The 21,647-nt window shown below is 29.0% G+C and overlaps 1 protein-coding gene across 1 annotated transcript in view; it reads left to right on the top strand.

Annotated features, from left to right (window-relative positions):
* Positions 1–509: 509 nt before the first annotated feature.
* LOC113375988 overlaps positions 510–21,647 on the top strand; it is a 96,573-nt gene continuing 75,435 nt past the window's right edge. Inside the window, exons 1-3 of the mRNA XM_026615925.1 lie at positions 510–558; positions 827–997; positions 17,516–17,660. Of these exons, the coding sequence (XP_026471710.1) occupies positions 510–558; positions 827–997; positions 17,516–17,660 (365 nt within the window). The remainder of the gene's footprint in view (positions 559–826; positions 998–17,515; positions 17,661–21,647) is intronic.

Genomic DNA, 21,647 nt, shown 5'->3' with positions numbered 1-21,647 from the left:
ATAGAGTACTTCGTCTTAATGAACATACTAAACCAGTAAAGTTCTACAGAATCTGGTTCAATTATAAAAATGATTGATTTGTAAAAATTTGCTTTTAGAAAATACTTCGAGTTAACGTGTTCGTTTGTTCTCAAATATGTGTAATAAATTCACTTGGAATACTTTTAATCACTCATAAATTAATTTATTTTTCATTGATTAAGTCGATTATTTACACATATCGGGAAGTTCATGTAATTTTCCTCAAGAAAAAATACTAATACCAACTAGTTTTAAATTTGTCTGGTTCATTTAGTATATTTTGTATGAATCTGCACCTACACTTCGATGGAAACAACTTCCCAAATTTCATTATTCTCCACCGGTCAAATTGAACGACCACGGTAGTTAGGCCACATAACAAGTTCGGAAAATAGAACAAATAACTAAAATCAAAGAGTGAAGTAAATATTATTAAGATATTCTAAGAATTGCCATATAGTTTGATAATGGTATTTTAACGTTCAAAAATGCCTGAGTTATATGCTAAGTTTGAAATGGTCAATTTGACCGGACTTGGTAGGTTTAGTATTAAATTTTATCAAAATCTTATAATATGAAAGTTCTACTTAACCAAGAAAATTATTCATTAATATTGAAATACTATAATCTGAGATTAAGGTTCTAACATGAAGGTTAAAGTAATCAAGTAACACAAGGTCAATCAAGAATTTGTTTCTATCAATTTTTTATAATATGAAAGTTGATGTAAACTTGATCAAGATATTCATAAGTCATAATATTCAATTAAATTTAATTGTATTAAGTTTTATATGATTTATTCCAGTGGCCTGCTCCACGGTGACCGTGACCAAGTGCCAGGCGGCACTGCGCACCCTGCAGGCGTTCCCGTTCTTCAAGCCGACGTGTCTCTGCAAAGAGCCGCACGTCGACCGGGAATGTAATAAGTTTCGAGACTTTCTGTTCGATCATCCGTGTTTGTTTGTACTCAAGAAAGGTATGTTGTTTCTTTTTATAAAATGCACTTCTAAGATTTACAGTTTACTGTCTTTTGTGTTCATCGATGTCAATTGATTTATAAATGTCTGTGGATATAAGAACAGGGAGGAGTGGGAAAGTCAATGATAGGTTAAAAATACTATTAAGGTTTAATGCCTGTTCGAGGGTCTTGTTTTAAAAATGATTAAACACAATATATTACACACATATATTTTAATGCAAAATTTATATCTGTTATTTAGTTGAAAACTTTAAACGTGGACTACAACTTGAGATTTGATGCAGTTTTTTTTTTTGTATTGTTGAAATTATTTACTAACAGCTATTTTTAAATCGTGTGAGTAGTTTATTCTAATCTCTTATATAGAGTGACGATTAGTAATTAGTAAAATTTTTATTAATTGACATCGATCCTTTATATAACGTACAAAAATATGAAAATGTTAACGCTTTAGGATGATTTTACTAATGCAAACTCATTAAAATTATAGTTTTAACTCCAAAATTTTAAAAATTATATTGGTATAAGAAAATAAAACTGAATGAGCTTAAGAGTATTTTACATATTTAACTTTTTTTCATATTTTTATATCAGGTTTGATATAAGTTTGAGGTCTGATATAAGTTTGAAAGAAATTACATTAATAAAATTTTCAATAATATTTCAAAAAGTTTTAAACCCCGAAATTAATTTACAATATAGACAACTCCATTAGGTATTTATAAAAGAAGTTATTACCTATTAATGTTTCTGATGATGAGTCCTGAATAAATCCAAGTGGTAGTGACTTTTTTGCTAGCCCGAAAACAACTTTGAAATTAATTAAGATGAAATAAATTATTCAAAATGTAATTGCGTAATTTAAATACAATTCAAGGAATTGCAATGAATCGAAGAAAGAGAGTGATTTAAGGAGAGGAATGATTTTGTGAGGTAGAATGTGTCGAACAAAATATTATGTTAAAAATAAGAATACTTATAGATAGCGCAAATTATTTAAGTTTACCGAAAGAGAATATTTTTGCCAGATTTGCTAGTTCCCTATTTCGTTAGCGTTGGTAGTCATTTTGAATCGTTTGACATCAAAATAGGAAAAAGTGTGTGTATGTGATCCAAAAGTTTGATCTTCCTCCGTCAACGTTCGTAAAACACGGCTGCACTGATTTCGCAAAACTTTGTTGATAAGTTATACTCAAGAATCACCCGTTTAGTGCAATTTTTTTATACACATTTTGGCAAAAAATTATGGCGGTTTATTGAAAATTTAAAATTCTTTCGACAGATATCAGTTGGGAATCTTGCTGATTATGTAAAGATCGACGGGGTTGTTTCATCATAATCAATTGTTATATAATTTTTTGATGATTTTAGTCATACTTTGTATGATGATTTGTATCGTCTTAACGATAACACTAAAATACTATAGACCTACAAACTATTAAAATTCATGATAATGGCCCTTGCAACAATTTCAAAATTTTATCGTTGCTAAATCTCAATTCATATTGAATGAGACAGTTATTTTCATATTTCCGCAAGTTATGCAACTTGCTTTACTACTGCCACTTCTACCTAGGTGATATTATATTAACTCTGAACACGTTGATCGCCACGATAATATCAGAATTTTCTTTACATGGGCCATGGTAATTGCATATAACATATATCACAACAAATAACATATATCAAACAAACAACTATCTGACTATGTTTAATAAAACTCTCAGCTAATTCATCATTTTAGAAATGTGTTTGTTTGCTATTTTTCACAAATTTGTAACTTGTAACCCCATAGGCGGCGTAAATTGGGACGTTCAAAAGTCTTATTTTAACTTTAAAGGTATTTCATAAATAATAGCTACGTTATTTAACCAATGCAAAGTATAAATTTTATTGGTGCCTTTTTTCAGAGATAACACTTTCAATAACCTGGAACTGGTATTTTCTCAGAAATATTCATCAGTTGAGTTGGAATAACTATTTATTTAATTTATCTCTTGTAAAATTGCTTTTTTACTTTCTTTTTTATTTGCTATATTTTATTTTTTACAGTACTGCCAATGTAAAAGTGCAGTTGGTCCTTTTTACCCAACCCAGGTTTAAGCCTTTATGAAGATTATATAAAAAAACTGTTGAATCTAACTTAAAAGTAACAATACATCTTATAAAGCATTAATGTATAATTAATAAATATATTGTGGTCTTGTAAACTAAATAGCAGTGATCACGATAAAAAAAAACTAACAGCGTAAGAACAAACTCACAATTTGGATTTTCATTTATTGTCGTTTCTCTCAGCATTGTAGGAATCAAGATGATGGCTGGTTATATATTTTTTCCCTCTACTTTCAAATATTGTTAAAATCAAGTCATGAAAAATAGTGTTATTCTAAAAATGTTGGCTTTTTCTTTTCTTTGATACGTTTAATTTGTTTTTATCTTAGTTATCTTCAATAACTGAATTATCTAATAAAGTTGTGATATAATTGGTTTAGTTTCACAATATAATTGTGAAGTCAAATTGGACTTTTGTGCCCCGACTGGTTAGCTCATGTAGATTTTCTTAGCGTCAAACATACATGACCGACATGGCGATTAACATGTTAATGTATTATTAAACATTATAGAAAATTGGTATACTAAATAAATTAGCAATGGAATTGCCTTTTAAATTTTTGAACAACCGTGGGTAGTTATTTTAAGTGTTGAACTCCAAAGGCGATAAAAGATACAAAAAATGATTAGTAATTAGTAAAGCAATAAATTATTTTAACTAATCATGTAATCTATTTTTGATTAATATTAATTCAAATATAATTACATGGAATAACATTCATCTAACTGTAGATCTTTAATCCGAGGTGTATCACATAAGTTGGGTACATAATTCCGAAACTATAATATGTTTATCTTGGCACCTTCACTAAACAACTGTGGAGGGACTTCTGATCTTTGGGAGCATTCTATATGCGAAGGGTTAAGATAGGTTTACTTACAGAGGAAATCATTTCGAATTAATTACGAACGAGTTATCTACTGAATATCAACAGCGAATTATAGTCAGGTCAGCAGCCACATGTGGGTGGAACGGTGGAATTTATGTATTCAACTGAAATCACAGATATTGAATGAAATATTTTGAACTACATATTAGTACACGAGCAAAAATATTTAAAACATGCGAAAGTATTTACAGACTTAAATTTGTATCATATTAATTATGTACATTCTAATTTTGAAGTATTTTTAAATTTAATTATTCTGTATCGTTGAAATGTAAGTTATTTGAGTATGCATATTTTAGATACTTGTGTCTTAGTTTTTACTGCTGATTACAACAGGCTTTATCAAAAATAACATACCAATTTTATTGAAGTAATTTATATGAATCGATTAATTAATCAAATATTTTTTTGCATTATTCGTCTTTCTTAGTCAATATATTTTAGTCATTTTATACAAATTGTAATTTTTGTAAATGCCATGGCCAGAAATTTCTGTAATATTTTCTAAAATTTTATATTTTACATAAATATTTACACATTTTCAAATATTAATAATATTTATACAGAATGTCCCAGAACTTGACGTCAAACCGAAACAGGGTGGTAGTATCAACGTCAAAAGTCCTGAAAAAAAAAAAAATAATAACTCACGTTGGTTGTAAATTATGAGCTTTTAAGTGCAACCTAGAGTTTTGGAAAAATTATGACCATTTTCCGGTTGGTGTAGTTACTTTTTATTAACTTTGTTTATTTAAACTTTGGGACCGTAACCGCAAATAACATTTCTAGGACAATTAAAGCTTTTTGTTGAACTATTAATTTGAAGTGTTTAAAATCGGTCGAGTTTGAGAAGCCCTCCTTTAAAAAATGTATATCAGTATTGAAAAATGATGAAAATAAATACTATTTTGAAGTAAATAATGTTGTCTACATTTTTCTATTCCACATTAAAAAAAATAAAATTAAGAAAATTGTCTAAAAATTTGAAAAATAACCCTTAATAAAAGTAAATTGATTTTTAAAGTAAGATTTAAGCTTTACCCTTAAGTTCAAAAATATGAACTAAAATTATGTCAAAAATATTCAATGGCTGAACGTAGTATAAAAAATGATTGAATAACAAAAATGGCTATAAAAAATAGGAGTTGGTGATGAAATAGTAATAATTTAGAGTGGTATATGTTTTTTGATACCACAGTCTGAAAATATAAACCAAAAAATTTGTTAAAAAAATTAAGCCGATAATAGCCAATTTTCAGACCCACTGAATACGAATATAAAATTTGGTACAAATCAGTAAAGTCGTTTCGGAGGAGTACGTGAATGAACTTTGTGACATGAAACTTTATATATGCTACAATATATATATATACTTATCAGTGTTATATATTACGTATTATAAGTTATACGTATTTATGTTATCAATACAAAGCATATCTTTGCTATGTTTATGAAAAATTTGTATTGTATTATGTAATAATAAAAAACGAAAAAAAATTATCTAGAATATCTATTAACTTGTGTGTTTGCAGGAAATTGCATTAAAAGTTTTTTAATATCTCGAAGATAGTTTTTATTAGATAGCATGCGAGAAACCAATATATATATATATATATATATATATATATATATATATATATATTTGTTGTGTCATTCTATAGATAGAACAAGTTGCTAACCTACATAAAAGCTCGACTCTTAACTCTTGCTCGAACTTACTGAACGACAAATCAACCCAGACGAAGTCCCCCCTTTGAGTTCGTCTTTCAGTGAAAGTATTCTGAAACAATTACACACCTATCAATGAATGATTTCTGCTTATATTTTGCGTTTGTGTCTGTGCATATCTAGTAGACATAAACTTGGAGCTGGTATCAATTCAAATTACACATTTCATCGTATATGTAACTATTTGCTATGCTTATATTAAAATTGATTAAAACTGATATAAATATAATGAGTTAGCTAATATATATAAAGGACTGCCTTTACCTTATTCTAAATTTTACAGAATTTTTAGATGTGTGCGAAGTTAGTAGGGGAGACTGGATACGGTTGTGCCAGGGTACGGTAATAACAGTCGACATAACAGCTAAACTGTACTGATTTTGAGATAGAGTCCGAAGAGAAAAAGATAAAGTATGTTTGTTCGAACAAGTTTACCTCTCTGCATCAAGTTAGCGCCCTATATTAACATGATTTCATTATTTATACTTGTTTGTTTATACATAATCTGTAGACTTTTAAAAAGTCAAAAGTGAGTTTTTTTGTTCGATTACTTAAAATAATAACTGTTAATTGTATACATACAGATCATTTTGTTTGTTATTTTGCTGTTAATTAAAAATTAGTAGGTAGTTACGAGTAATTAGTTTTTGCTTGATAATTTTGTTTAGTCATAAGAATGTTTGTTTGGATGTGATTTGTTTTCAAATGTGCCTTGGGTACGGTTGGAACAAATTTTGTGGGCACAATTGTTACATGTATTTCTTGTCCTTGAAGATTAATCATATAAAGAAAAATCCAACTCAACTAATTATAAAACAAAATACAAAAGAAAAAGAGAAAGGCAAATTTAATACGAGAAATAAATATTTCACAAATATTTCTTGTTAACTTGTTTAAACAATATTTATACCGTTTGAATAAGTGTTTTATTCAAGAACTTGAGAGAAGCTATTGTTTGTATTACAACTCAGATATTAGAATATGTTCCGCTTTCTTATATGAACTATATCTATATCTGCTCATTTTATTTTATTTATATTGTTTCTGAACAAGATTTTATAAACTGTTCAAGTAACGGATTTGTTTGAATGCTTGTCATAAATAACAATTTAACACTGCAGTTAAATAACGTATAAATTTAAATATAAAAAATTTACATGTTCATGCGATGATGTTATTTAGCTATTTATTTAATACTAAAGGTTGATAATAAAAGTAATCACAAAGTGCAAATAAAAATGAGTAAATACATTTACTAATATTATACTGCAATTATTATTTACGTACAAACATGATAACAATGCAAGAAAAATGCAAAAACTAAGAGGTCCACGACACAAAAAAGTTTGGAAACCTTTGTTTATATGGTATATTTACTGAAAATCAAATTGAATCTTTGTGGACATCAAATAATTATACAAAATATGGAAAATTTGTGCGACTTAATTCACAGCAATTCTTATTCGTTATTATTCGCATTGATATTGCGTTACACATATACACTACCTATTATGGTAAGTGATATTGTGACGATAATCATAATTATCGTCGTATTGATAATTATTGTCGCCTGATAGTCGTCAACCCCAGTCGTCACAATGATGAAAGCGTATTCGATCCCCAACTTACAATTTTTTTATTTTATATTTAAATAATATTTAATAAAAAACCAAGCGAGTAGCTCCCACTGTTCACGTGTTCGGTTGCATTTTAATGTGTTCGTAATTTTTATAGAAGTTTATTGAAATAAATCAAATTTTAAACGTCGCGCAATTTCTTTATGTGTGTGTATTTTCGTATGTGTATTGCTACATGTGTTTATCTGTAGTTTTGTTTCTTAAAAGCGCGCGTACCCCGATATTTTGAGATTATAAATCATTGATTTGATTTTAAATAAGGCATGAGTGTGAAACTTTATTAGTTGTTGTATGTTAATGGATTTGTTAAACTTTATTATATTTTTCGCGTTTTTTTTTGTGCGTTGCAAATAGGTTTGAATATTCAATGGTATAAAATTTATAAAATAACAAAATTGTATTTTTTTTAATCGAATTCAATTTTAATTCTTGCTCTATTAAGTTAATTCTATTTTTTTCTCCCCAATTTTGTTTTACAGAATTACAAATTATTCAATTATTATGCTCGAATAGAAAGCAATAAAAAATAAATAAATAAATAAGAATTATAAATTCACATAATCGTAGATGTGATTGCAATTTTTTTTTCTTTTATTTTCTTCATTTTATTCTTTTTATTATAAAAATCGCAATATATCCACAAAAATATTTTTAATTTTTATGAAATAATATTCCAATCGTCGAATATATTTTTTCTCGTAAGCTCAGATATTTTGCTTTTGGGACACTTTAGCGCAGATACGCCTGGTCGCGCAAAACACATGGCCATTTTTCGGAGAAATTTAACTTTCAAGTATCCTTTTTTCAGTGATTTTGACCTGACCTGTGCGACACAGGCATAGGTGGGGTGCATGACATCGTGCCTGAAGGCAAATTGCTGAAACTTCCCGTACCAATTTTTTTTTTTAAAAAGATTAAAATTTTTGAAAGACTTTTACTTTAAAAAAATCAGATTTTTGAGAAACTATAAATTTTTGACAATATAAAAATGAAAATATAATCTGTTCTTCATCTTGCCAATACAAGTAAAATGTTTTTTGAATTATTAAAATCGGACGCTCCGTTCTCTTAAAAACTGGTTTTCTGTTTGTGGCACTTTTTGCCCTATCTTTGAAACGGCTAGACCTGCCTTTGCCAAAAACTAATCCGCACGTCTCCTTATCAACAACAATCGAATGTTTTTTAAATAATTGAAATTGGTTGAACCGTGTTCCCGAAATCGTCGACGAAAATTTGCATCCGCACACACATACACACATACATCCATTTTTTCTAAGGTATGCCAAAGTGTTCAGAAACCTCTGAAACGTAAAGATATATAAAAATCTTCATTTTCAATTTTTTTGCGATTACTATAACTTACCCTACGAGAAGTTAATTATATAGGTAACATATAGAATATCAGACAATCCCGACTTGCAAGGAAAACTTTCCGAAACAATTTTTGGATGTAGCAAATTATTCCTATCATATATTTTCCACCGTCTTCGGTCTATTTCCACCAGTCGTGTGTTTCCATACAAGTGTTCAAAATTCATTCGTATGCTTTCTACCCCTTCTGAAAACGGACAAAAAAGCGAGGCGTCTTCCTCGAACGCACCAGGAGGCTTCGGCCGCGCGCCGAAAGCGCCTACGATTTTCAGCGAGTCATCTTCCCAGCGGAAATGTTTGGAATACCGCACGCACGCCTGCCGTCGTTATTATGTGCCTCGGATGTTTATAGAGAATCATCATCAAAGATCATTTATAACCAGACTGATCTCTGCTTTAAAGGTCCGGCTCCAACTTGCCAAATGTTGCTGTTAAGATCAAACGTTTAATTCTTGGATTTTTAGAGTTTACTCTGGACGCGTGTGTTAGGAATTCGACAACAATTCTTTGATAAATTTTGATAAAAACTAGTGGTGCATGTCATTGCATCTTAAGGTAAATTGCTGGTACTTCCCGTATAGTAATTAATCAATCGAGAAATAAAAATAATCAACCATCAATAAGTTTCTTAATAATAATAAAAATCGATTCAAATATTTTCAAATAGTTATTATAAATATTGCAAATTTGATTATTGTACTTTATGAATCTATTGTAATATAACTGATTTTAATTCGCCGACGACCTTTATCTATGTTTCTTCATCTACATGTACGAAAATTTTTAGAAAAACTTTGTATCCTTAAAAAAATATAGCCCGATGCACAGAAAGAAGTCTTATGATATACATGTATATATTTCATGAATTTGAAAATTGCCCGAAGATTCATATTTATTCATATACATTATTGCTTGTAATAATTTGTATAAAAAAATCCCTTACGTGTAATTTAAAAATTTTACAAAAATTTGCTGTTTCGTCTTATAACATGTCGCTTTCTTCAAATCATCAGAAGTAAATAAAATTTCTCAAATTTTCTATAGTAAGAATTTCTCATGCGCGTCCAAAGTTATAAATAGTTTTTTCTTTCCAACAAGCCAACTGTAAAGTAACGAAGAAATTATTAGTTTTATGGTTTTTGACATCAGTGTTCAAGAGTTTTGCATGTTTTGCGAAAAATATATAATATAGCAAAATAACATTATTCGCGGTTTGTAAATTATAGAACTGTTGTATCTAAAATATTAATAAACATAATTTTACGTCTATTGGATGCAATTATTTATTAAAGTTTAATACATGTTTAAACGTCGTACCTGCTTTTACTTATTATTTAATATTTTAAACTAGTCTGTAATAATTATTTTTTAACACTCATTGTTAGTGTTAGTCACTTTATGAAATAAATGAGTGAATCCAAATATGCCAATAAATAGTATTTTTTATTTGGCTTGCGCATATATGATGTAGAGTCTACATTGTAGACTATATATTTATAAGAACTTTTGTAAAATCATTTCGCACATCTTTTAATTTTAAGAAACCTATTTATTAAAAAATGTATACACAGAAAAACTTATTTTATTTATTTTTTTGTTTCAAATTTAAATGTATTAGGTTTTCTAATACATCCATAAACTAAGTAGTAAACTAGCAGTTAGATGATTTCAATTCATTTTCTTGAATTTCTGGGTTTGCCGTTGTAGTCCTTTAAGTAGTATAAAATTCCTTTGAGTTGGAAATTTGAATCAAAATATTTTGTCACATTTGCCTTTTTCATTTTTGCAAAGATACAGTAGCATCTTAAACTCAAGAAAATTTATGAGCTGTTTATAGTGACAAAGTCTTAAAATAATGGCAGTGTCATAATTGGGTTTGCCAAATTTGGTTCTGGTCACTTTTCACTCAAAGATAAAAAACGCTCGTCCAGTTGAAGTTAATCATAAATGAATTATTTTGAACTAACCGAATGATCAATTCTGATGTCTACATTAGGCAACTAACGAAATTGAAAACGGTGGAAGAAAACGCCATAAATTCACAAATTAAAATGGTGATTTATTTTACTATTGACATCACATATTTTTGGCCACTTAGCTCAACTTATTGGAGCTTTTTTGGAACATCTTGCCATATCCACCATACAGTCTTGTCTTTGCATCTTCTGATTACTTTTTCTTTTGATCTTTACAAAACTCCTTGAATGGTAAATAATTCATTAATAATGATGGTGCCAAATTGTAACTGATCCAGTTTTTTTATTGATAATAAGAACCAGAAGTTTTATCAAAGTCATTGATCAAAGTGGACCATACATGACAAATTTAAGTTGTTTGTTGAAAAAAGTGTCTTTGATTTTTAACAACAATCTGCAATCACTTAATTGCCATCCGAATATTTGATTTATGGACCGATTCTGCCGCATAACAAAAAAATGTTATGGCAAGGCCATGTTATGAAGAACTTTTCATACTAATATTGACAAAAGTCATGCGGTTAGTGTGCAGTCAGGCGAATTTCTAAAGTTGTCTGACAGAAAACATAATCTAGAAGCTGCATAAATGTCAAAAACACGATGTTAGATAGCACTGTGTTTCTGATACAGCTCCATAACATACGAGTGACGTTGGAGTATATGTGTAAAACGCCTGAATGCACAGCAAATACATGACTTTTTGACAGTAGTCAGTGTGATCCATTAGCATAATGTATAGAAGTCGGAGCGTAACATGGCCTTGCCATAACATTTTTTTGTTATGCGGCATTTCGATCCCTTACAAACGCATTGTGAAGATGATGAAGAAGTAAATGTGGTACACATGATCCTTGTTGTCCACTGTATACAATATGAATAAATTGGATAATTGCAGGTTACTTATTGTCCCGAATATTTATTTTAGTTATTTGCATTTACTCTTATTTATTTTATCTAGTCTTGAGAACATATTATTTGCATTAAATTTTCACGTTACAAGTCGTATTATACTTTCTAAATTGGCAAACCTTTCATCGTTCCTCACAATAGACGTTTGGAAGCCACATACACGGTCGTATATTTTACGTTCATGTCTTTCTTCGTCCTTTCGTCGCTTTTTTATGACCACTGGTTTGTGTGTGTTTTATTTACGTCATATCACTCCCTAAGAATACCAAATAATATCTTGAGAGTCAACTGATTTTTTATGCACTTATAGTAAATATTACAGTCGTAACCTGCGGCATAATACACGATTATAAAAAAATATTTTAATTTGTTTTTGTTTTCTTTTTTTTAATTTAAATTTCAATCTGTGTTATGTTATATATTTAGAATTATGATGATACATTTAATTATAATAGTTTTTGAAAGGCTATATATAAATTTTAATATAGAGATTTTGATAATTGTTTTTGTAAAATAGTAAAGATACATATTTTTATATTTAGGCAATTACTTAGTAAATTTCTGAACATATTTTAATAACTGATTATATATATATATATATATATATATATATATATATATACAGTATATATAGTATAATTGCTGCTGATACGCTTATAAGCACACATGTTGCAATGCTGAATAGGATATTTCACTCGATGATGCATTTATTACAACTCAACAATCAATCTAGTGAAATACGTGCGCTATTTTCCATCTTGATAACCAGATGTAACAGAATCCCATTTATATTTAGATTTTATTTCTAAGTAAAACACAGCAACCTGTAAATAACAAAATTTAAAAGTATTTCCTTGTTAGTTTTATGGGTTTTGAGCAATGTTTTTTAGTTCACGGGACCTTCATATAATTTTCGAATACACGATATTCATACTGTTTATAATGTGCATTGTTAATTTCAAATTAAATTTAAAACAAATTTTTTTATACAATCTCTATCAAAGCTTGCACGAGAGTAGGGTAAAAAGGACTAACTGGACCTTTACCCTGGCAAAGGTGTAAACAATAAAAAATAGTAAATAAAAAAAGGTAAACTGGAATTTTATAGTATTGTGCCTCAAAGAAAACTGCTGGAACTTCCCAGATAAACAAAACTTAATTAACCGGATATTGTCTAATATTTATAAGAATTATATAAATTGAATTGCTAAGTTCAAATTTAAATAAAATTAATTTTTTGAAGTTTTATTTATCTTTTGCAAAAGCAATAGTTTCATCAACACAAGCAAAAAGTTTTTTGAATCATTCAAATCGGATGCTTAGTTCTCTCAAAAACTGCCATTTCTTGCCGATTTAGTTTCGTTTATCCGAAATGGCTAGACTTGTCTTTGTCAAAAACTAATCACTACTTCTCCCCATAATTACGAATTGAATGTTTTCTGGATCTCTCGAATCGGATCTCAAAAACTCGATTTTTTTTTTCTGCACTCTTTGCTCGATATCTCCTAAATGGCCTAAACCTGGACGAAAAATTTGTATCCATACATACACACGCACACATTCATTTTTCCTGAGGTTTGCCAAAATGTTCAAAAACCTTCAAAACGTGAAAATATGCAAAAAAAATCACAATTTTTGGACAATTACTATAATTTACCCTACAGGAAGTTAATTAAGTTAAAAATGCAATTTTACAAGAAATAAATTAAATAGTTATTTTAACTCTGCTGATAAATATTTCTGTCAAAATACTAGATTAAGTTTGTATACAGTATACTCTGCAAAAACTGTACTAATGAAATTTATATTTTGCATTGATTGAATAATAATTATAATAATTGGTTTTTAATAAAATTAAAAACAAGTCATTAGACCTGTTTGCCCCCTGACCGTCTCATTTTACACCATCTATGGGGTAAAAAGAACCAGGTGACAAATATTTGAAAAAAAAAAACACATTATTACAATGATGAATTTTAGTTGGAAGTTTTAGTGAACATAGTCAGATAGTTAATAGTGACATGTGTTACTTATTGTGATATAATTGGTTTGGTTTTCACAACATGATTGCTCAAAATCAAAGATGTGCTTCTTTTAAGATTTGTTTTTTGAATAAATTATTTATTTTTTATACTCTGGATTCATGATGATTTATATAAAAAGTTCAAGCATTCCGAATAAACTAAATTTTCTATTGAAATAATTTTCTGAACTCAAATGCAAATCTGGAAATCAAATATGTATCAACTTATACTTTACTATAAAAACAAACTATTTTGCGGTCAGAGTTTATACAATAAAGCGATGTAAGATTAGAGTGTCCCCGAACAGAAGTTTCGTCTTGCTGAAACATCTATTTTATTTCGAGATTGCGGGTTGCGTAGTGGATCTGAAATAAGTAAGAAATTCCGATGCAAACTACTCAAATGTTCCTTCTGCTGAAAAATATATTAGTATCCAATTTGTGACGAATACGGTTGAGACGAGTCACTTTGCTCTTCTGACATGGATGTCCATCTTGGTATAACCGAAAAATGTGTTGTTTTATTTAGAAGTTATTGCAATATCAAGAAGTACGATTTGATTTTTATCTGTACGTATGAAGAACTATTGATCGATAACATATAAAATATGTTCATTGTTTAAATGTTTATTTTTTCATAAAAAAAACTTGTACCATATTTAGAGAAATTTCTAAACCTCAAATCTATCGCTAGCAACATTTTAACATCTTACAACTATATACTGACTACTAAAATGCGTAGTCAAATTATAATTATATGGAAAAAATAAAAATATAAAAAACAATTAAGAAAAAGTGGGTTGTTATTACAGTGCATAAATACCATTGAAATTGGGAAAGGTAGGGGTTGACGCCAAAAATCTATTTTTCACAAAACATGGTTAAAAATGATCATTTGTATATACACATCAATTAAAAGAAAGTATGAGTTTTTAATTCTGAATATAACTATTTAGCATAACAATGTGAAATTATATACGTTTATCTTTATATGCGGTATTTTGAAGACAGACTTTAGATATCGGATTTTTATGTAAATGCTAACGAGAATAAATATTTATGTAATTTATCTTACTCCCATTAATAAGTTTTGATTATAAAACGCACCATTAAATTCTGCGTCGTAATCTTTAATATCATAAAGTCAGATTATGGTTTTCTTCAAGATCTCTTGTACTTTACGTTCGTAACAAATTAAGGTAATAATTCTAATTACTATTTATTTTTTCCTGAGTTTTTTTAGATTGTCAAAATATTTTCATATTTTTATTTTGAATTGAATTTTGCGGTTAAAACCTATTTGTTTGATAAAGGTGGTAACAAAGTGTAATTGGATAATATTGTACTTCCTAAAAAATAATTGTATAATAGTTAGTGCAATAAAATTAAAAGAAAATGCGTTTATTGTATATACATTTAGTTGAAGCACAATCCTTGTCTAATAAAATTATATAAATATAAATTTATTAGACTACTCTTTATGCAGGATAGCAATAATAGAATCTGATTCCTTTCATTGCACTATTTCGAAGTATCAAATAATCTCTTATATTATAATGCATCATGTCTATATACAGTCCTTTAATCTTCAATGCTTTTTTCTAAAAAACTGGATTTCTTGAAAATTCAATCCAACTAATTTACAGGCCAACGTTTGTTAGGTTGAGAATATAATGGGAAGTCGCTTGTGTCCAAAAATAAAACAATCTAAAAATAATATATAACTAGCTGTAAGTGGAATTCTGTCTTAAGGCAATTAAGGTATCGTGCCTTAAGGCAAATTGCTGGAACTTCCCGTACCAAAAATTATTATTTTTTTAAAAACGATTAACATTTTTGAAAAAAAAAATTACTTTAAAAAAATAAGATTTGTGAGAAACTATAAATTGGACAAAAAATTACTTTTTTTTGAAAAAAAAAAATTTTTTTAAATAAATTTTTTTTTAAATTTTTTTTTTGTTTTTTTTTTTTTGAAAAAAAAATGTTTCTTTATTTTGACATATTGTGGAAGATCTAAACTTTTTTTCAAAGCAATCGTACTGCTTTAACTGCATAGAGACAAAATATAAAGCGCGTAAGCGCCGCTATTAAAATTTTATCGATTCTTCATCTTGTCAATACAAGTGAAATGTTTTTTGAATTATTGAAATCGGACGCTCCGTTCTCTTAAAAACTGAGAGACCGTTTTCAGCACTTTTTGCCCCGTATCTTCGGAACGGCTAGACCTGCCTTTGCCGAAAACTAATCAACACGTCTCCTTATCAATACCAATCGAATGTTTTTTTAATTATTCAAATCGGTTGATCCGTGTTCCCGAAATCGTCGACGAAAATTTGTATCCGCATATACATACACACACGTACATACATACACACACATACACACACACACACACATACATCCATTTTTTCTAAAGTATGCCAAAATGTTCAGAAACCTTTGAAACGTAAAGATATATAAAAATTTTCATTTTCGATTTTTTTGCGATTACTATAACTTGCCCTACGGGAAGTTAATAATACAATAATATACGATAAGTCAATAACTAATTATATCTGGTCCTATCGGCGCATGCAAAAATTCCTATTTTAGCAGAGTTTGGCAGAATTTCGTTGGATTACGAACTCCTTCTATAATTCACGTTATGAACGAATCGGGTTATAACAGCTTATAATTATCAATTACTGAAGTTATTAATTTTCTATTAAATTAAAACGTTTTTTTGTTCAAATATGCTGTCGGTACAGTTAAGTCGCAAAATTGCCTTATTATTAGTCTCACCTTCTCTAAAAATCAAAACGACTATTAGGTCTCTTGGTTCTCAAAATGGAGATGGAACTGTTCACAAATTACAGTCGTTATTGGTCACACCCACTTGGTATTCTCCAATTAGATAAAACATCTCTGTTTACCCATTATTTTTTCGTATTCAAGAGGAAACTCCATAAAAAGCACTTGATTAAACTTATACAAGTAAGAAATTTGACAATTTGGCACAGATATGACCTATGTTACAAAGTCTTCGCAGTTTAAAATTAAAACTAATGACATAACCAACACAAATTCTACCATTTAAATGTACCTAGATAATTATGATGTAAGTAATATTAGTAAGGAATAGTAAGTAATATTATGATGTATAGTAAATCGATATTAGTAAGGAAAAATGGCAGATTTACACTATAGCCATTATAGGCTTGCTATAGAGCCAAAAATATTAGCAGGACTCTACGAAAAGCTTAGTTTTGAAATATCTCTGTTTCACAATGCTCAACCTTTTAATTGTAATTGTTTGTTTTTTATCTAAGTTTTTTTATTCTCATGTCTTAGCAATCAGAACCTAACATCCTATGAGCCTGTTAGGCAGAAACTTCTCCTTATTTTGTATTTATAGATGTTAACCCATATTTGGTGATTTATTATTAGAATTTATCTAATAGGGCTGACTTTTTATTTGTGCAGCAATGCCGGATAAGGGCTATTTTCATTTGGAAACATATTGAAATCTATATTTCCAAGTAAAATTGTTGTCAGTGCTGTTTGACAACAGGCTACTCGAAGCGGGTTTCGAACTCTGGACCTCTGAATCAAGTCTCATCGATTATAACCGGTTATCTTTGGGCGAGTCCTTTCATCTAAGTAAAACTATTCATTTAGCGGTAACAAATGTTGAAATTTTAGAAATAGAACAAAATAAAGCCAGGGTACGACGTAAGTAGTGCGACTTGAGCAACCTTGCTATATAAGGGTACACCATGAGCTTTTCGTGTGAAATGAAACAAAACAATTTTCGTTTACGTTACATATCTGTATTATTGAAATATTCAAAAGGATATCATTTATCTTTTTGTTCTTGTGTATTTCAGAGAAAGATCCATATCCAGTGGACGCTCTTCCAACATGCAACCACGCTTTGTCCGTCTGCCAACTCGAGAAAAAGTGCATACGACTTTTCGAAGATTTTAAAGGCAGCTGCAAAGTTCGTGACAATAGATGCCGTATGGAAGACAGGTTAGTTTAATTTAATCTAATTATGAATAAGATTTCATATTGCTTTTCATTCTGAGGGTTTAGCAATGATGATGGAGCTAACATTATAGCGAAACTTATAATAATATATTTTGATGCAAGGCACTGCATCAAATATATTGTTCCAACCCAATTGGGTACAAAGATATGGAGTGACAATTGGTTGATCTCGAACTCGAGCAACACAATGAAGATTATTTCAGTTGAGTTGAAGATTATTTCGTTGTTGAGCTTTTTGTTTTGGCATCCCGGTATGAGGTTGCTTATATATATTGCTGTTGAGTTCCGAACAAAAAATTCAATGAAAAACTACTAAATGTTTTTACAATTCCTAACTAGTTACATTCTACCTTTCGGCCATCAAAAAGATGACAAATTTTAGCAAATAAACAAGAAGAACAAAGCTTTGGATATATAGGGTAGGGGCACAAAGCTCCAATTTGTTTATAGTAATTATACAGTCCAAACAATATAAACTACATAACAGTACATTATGCGTACCAAACAAACAATTATTAAACTATGTTCAGTAAAATTCACAATTAATTCGTATTTATAGAAATGTTTTTTTTACTGTTTTTATAATATTTGTTATGCAAAGTATAAATGGAAACTCAGGTGGTAAGCTGATACATTTTTTTTCTTATTAAAGAAAATAATAAAATAAATAAAAATGTTTTATTGTTCATAGCAAACTATACACAGTACATTCAGCTACTTTACAGGTATATAATATTTGACAGCGTGAGAAAGATTGCTATTAAATTAAAAAAATAACAGATACTTTATGCAACCAATATGAAATATAATTTTTATTGGCACATTTTTGACAGAGATACTGTCAAAAGTAACACTGTACATAATCTTAATCTGGTATTTTGTCAGAAATATTTATCAGCAGTGTTTGATTAACTAATAAAAAAAAGTTGAATCTACATTAAAAATAACGATACGAGTGCATCTTATAAAACAAATAAATAACATATACATAAAAATTTCATTCAGGTACCATAAACTAAATAAGAACTTCAAACCAAAAAAAAACTTTTGTTACGAATGTTGATACCTAGTTTTTTTTCTCGTAAAAATTAAGGTGATAGCATATTACTCACCTTTTGCCTCCTACTTCAAAATAGTGTAATTAAAAAAAACTAGCTGTAAGTGGAATTCTGTCTTAAGGCAATTAGGGCATCGTGCCTTAAGGCAAATTGCTGGAACTTCCCGTACCAAAAATTATTATTTTTTTTTAAAACGATTAACATTTTTGAAAAAAAATTACTTTGAAAAAATAAGATTTTTGAGAAACTATAAATTGGACAAAAAATTAGTTTTTTTTTTGAAAAAAAAAAATTTTTTTTTTTTGAAAAAAAATTTTTTTTTCTTTATTTTGACATATTGTGGAAGATCTGAACTTTTTTTTCAAAGCAATCGTACTGCTTTAACTACATAGGGACAAAATATAAAGCGCCGCGTCGCTGTCTAACGCATAAGCATTGGTACGGAACCGATAGGAATGTTAACAAAATGTATACTTATTGTTAAAATCTCTATAAAATGTCTGATAATTTGATGTGCATATGTCTAATGATCATTTTTGACCGCCAAATGGCTCATTTTTTTACTTTTTCCTCTATATCTCCGAAACCGCTAGACCTACCTTTATGAAAATTTTATAGATTCTTCATCTTGTCAATACAAGTGAAATGTTTTTTGAATTATTAAAATCGGACGCTCCGTTCTCTTAAAAACTGAGTTACCGTTTTCGGAACTTTTTGCCCCGTATCTTCGGAACGGCTTGACCTGCCTTTGCCAAAAACTAATCAGCACGTCTCCTTATCAATACGGATCGAATGTTTTTTGAATTATTCAAATCGGTTGATCGGTGTTCCCGAAATCGTCGACGAAAATTTGTATCCGCACATACATACACACACACACACACACACACACACACACACACACACACATACATCCATTTTTTCTAAGGTATGCCAAAATATTCAGAAACCTCTGAAACGTAAAGATATATAAAAATTTCATTTTCGATTTTTTTGCGATTACTATAACTTGCCCTACGGGAAGTTAATTATACTTGTTTTAAAGGTAATGGTGGTGGACCTTTTAACCAGCGGACCTTCAAATCCCATTCTATCCTATATAAATTTGCGTTTATACATTTATGCAAAAATATATACAAAAATATATACTCTTATTATATAGTCTTATTTTTATGTATTTCCTTTTAAACTTGGCTTATCAGTACGTATAGTAAAGGCCTTGTCCGTCAACTTCTTCATCAATTTAAGTCATCAGAATGACGTCTTCCTTCTGGATTTTATATCCCTTTCAGTTTATTGAACTTATTCCGATACTGAATTAATAATAACCCATTATGGTCGTTATTCCTGAATCAATTCGGTTAGGACGGCGAACGCTCGATAGTGCTGCACGTCAAGCTATAATATATATGAAAGTTGTAAGATACTGAAACTACCAATTCTGATGGATAGGAAAATTAAAATTAATATGTGGAATGCATAAAAATATTTTATAGATATATGTTTTCAAAACAACATGATTTAATTTTTTTTACTTGTTAAATCATTTTAAGTTAATTGAAAACTAGTGGTGTATGGCAACGTGTCTTGGGGCAAATTACTGAAACTTTTTGTATCAAAAATTACAATTTTGTAATAAAATTTTCGAAGATTTGAAAATATCAAATTTTTGAGAAAAAAACTTTCCTGAAACATTTGAATTTTTTTTTATTTTGAACATTTGAATTTTTTTTTTCAAGCAATCGAGATCAAATATATAAGCGCATAAGCGCTGCGTCGCAGTCTAACTGATGAACACAGAAATGCAGATCGATAATTTGATACATTAGACTAAATTTTTGATAGCAAAATATGCATAATTATTTTCAAATTGTATTAACTTCCCGAAGGAGAAGTTTGTTTTCATAAAAAAATCCGATTCGCTAATTTTATGTTTTCTCGACGTTTCAAGCCATTCTGATTCGAATGAGACCAAATTCAGAAAAGTATGTGTGTGCATGTGCGTGTGCTTTAACATATTTTTTGCCATAATCTGACGTTTTCTCAAAAACGGCTGGACCGATTTCAAAAATTTAAAAGCAATTTGATGTATCTCGATGAGGATTATCGTTTGTGCGACGATCGGCCGAGCCGTTTCTTTGTAATTTGGAAAACAATGTTAAATTTTTCGTCCACATTTAAGCTCATACTACCGAATCGATTTTAGAAAATCAAACTGATCAGGGGATATTAGTTGGGAATGATAATGATCAGTTTTAGGTTAAAATCTACCGAGCCGTTTTTTTGTAATTAACTGTTGAAAAAAAAATAGCGCGTTTTTTATGAAACTTTTTTTGGCGATATATATCATGGTCATATAGAACTTACTGAAATATTACGGCCTTACGACAAGTAGTTTAATTTTAAAAATTCATCAAAATTTGAGAAAATGGGAATTTTTTTTGACGTTTGTTAAAATTAAAATTAGACAATTTACTTGGTATAACGATAGAGTACTTGGTCGTAATGAACATACCAAAATCATTAAAGTTCTGCGGAAACTGGTTCAATTAAAAATTATTAATTTTTGAATATTTGCTTTTAGAAAATACTCCTAGTTAACGTGTTCGTTCGTTTTTAATTAAGTCGGAATACTTTTAATCACTCATAAATTAATTTGGTTTTTGTTGATTTCGTCGATTATTTACACATATCGGGAAGTTCATGTAACTTGCCTCAAGGCAAAATACCAATACCAACTAGTTTATTTATCAAAAAGATACCTATTCTGATGCAAAAATTTAAATTTCAGTTTATAGTATTTAATTATTATAATTTAATATTTATTTCAATATATGTTAATTGCAGCTCAAGTAGTCAATATATGAGAATTACAATTACATTTGTTTGATACTTCATTAGTAATTGCTTC

This window comes from Ctenocephalides felis, unplaced genomic scaffold (assembly GCF_003426905.1).
Source record: "Ctenocephalides felis isolate EL2017-DRISC unplaced genomic scaffold, ASM342690v1 CF-g0.4_SCAFFOLD_01886, whole genome shotgun sequence".
Classification (NCBI taxonomy): Eukaryota; Metazoa; Arthropoda; class Insecta; order Siphonaptera; family Pulicidae; genus Ctenocephalides; species Ctenocephalides felis.
This window is presented reverse-complemented; position numbering and strand designations above follow the sequence as displayed.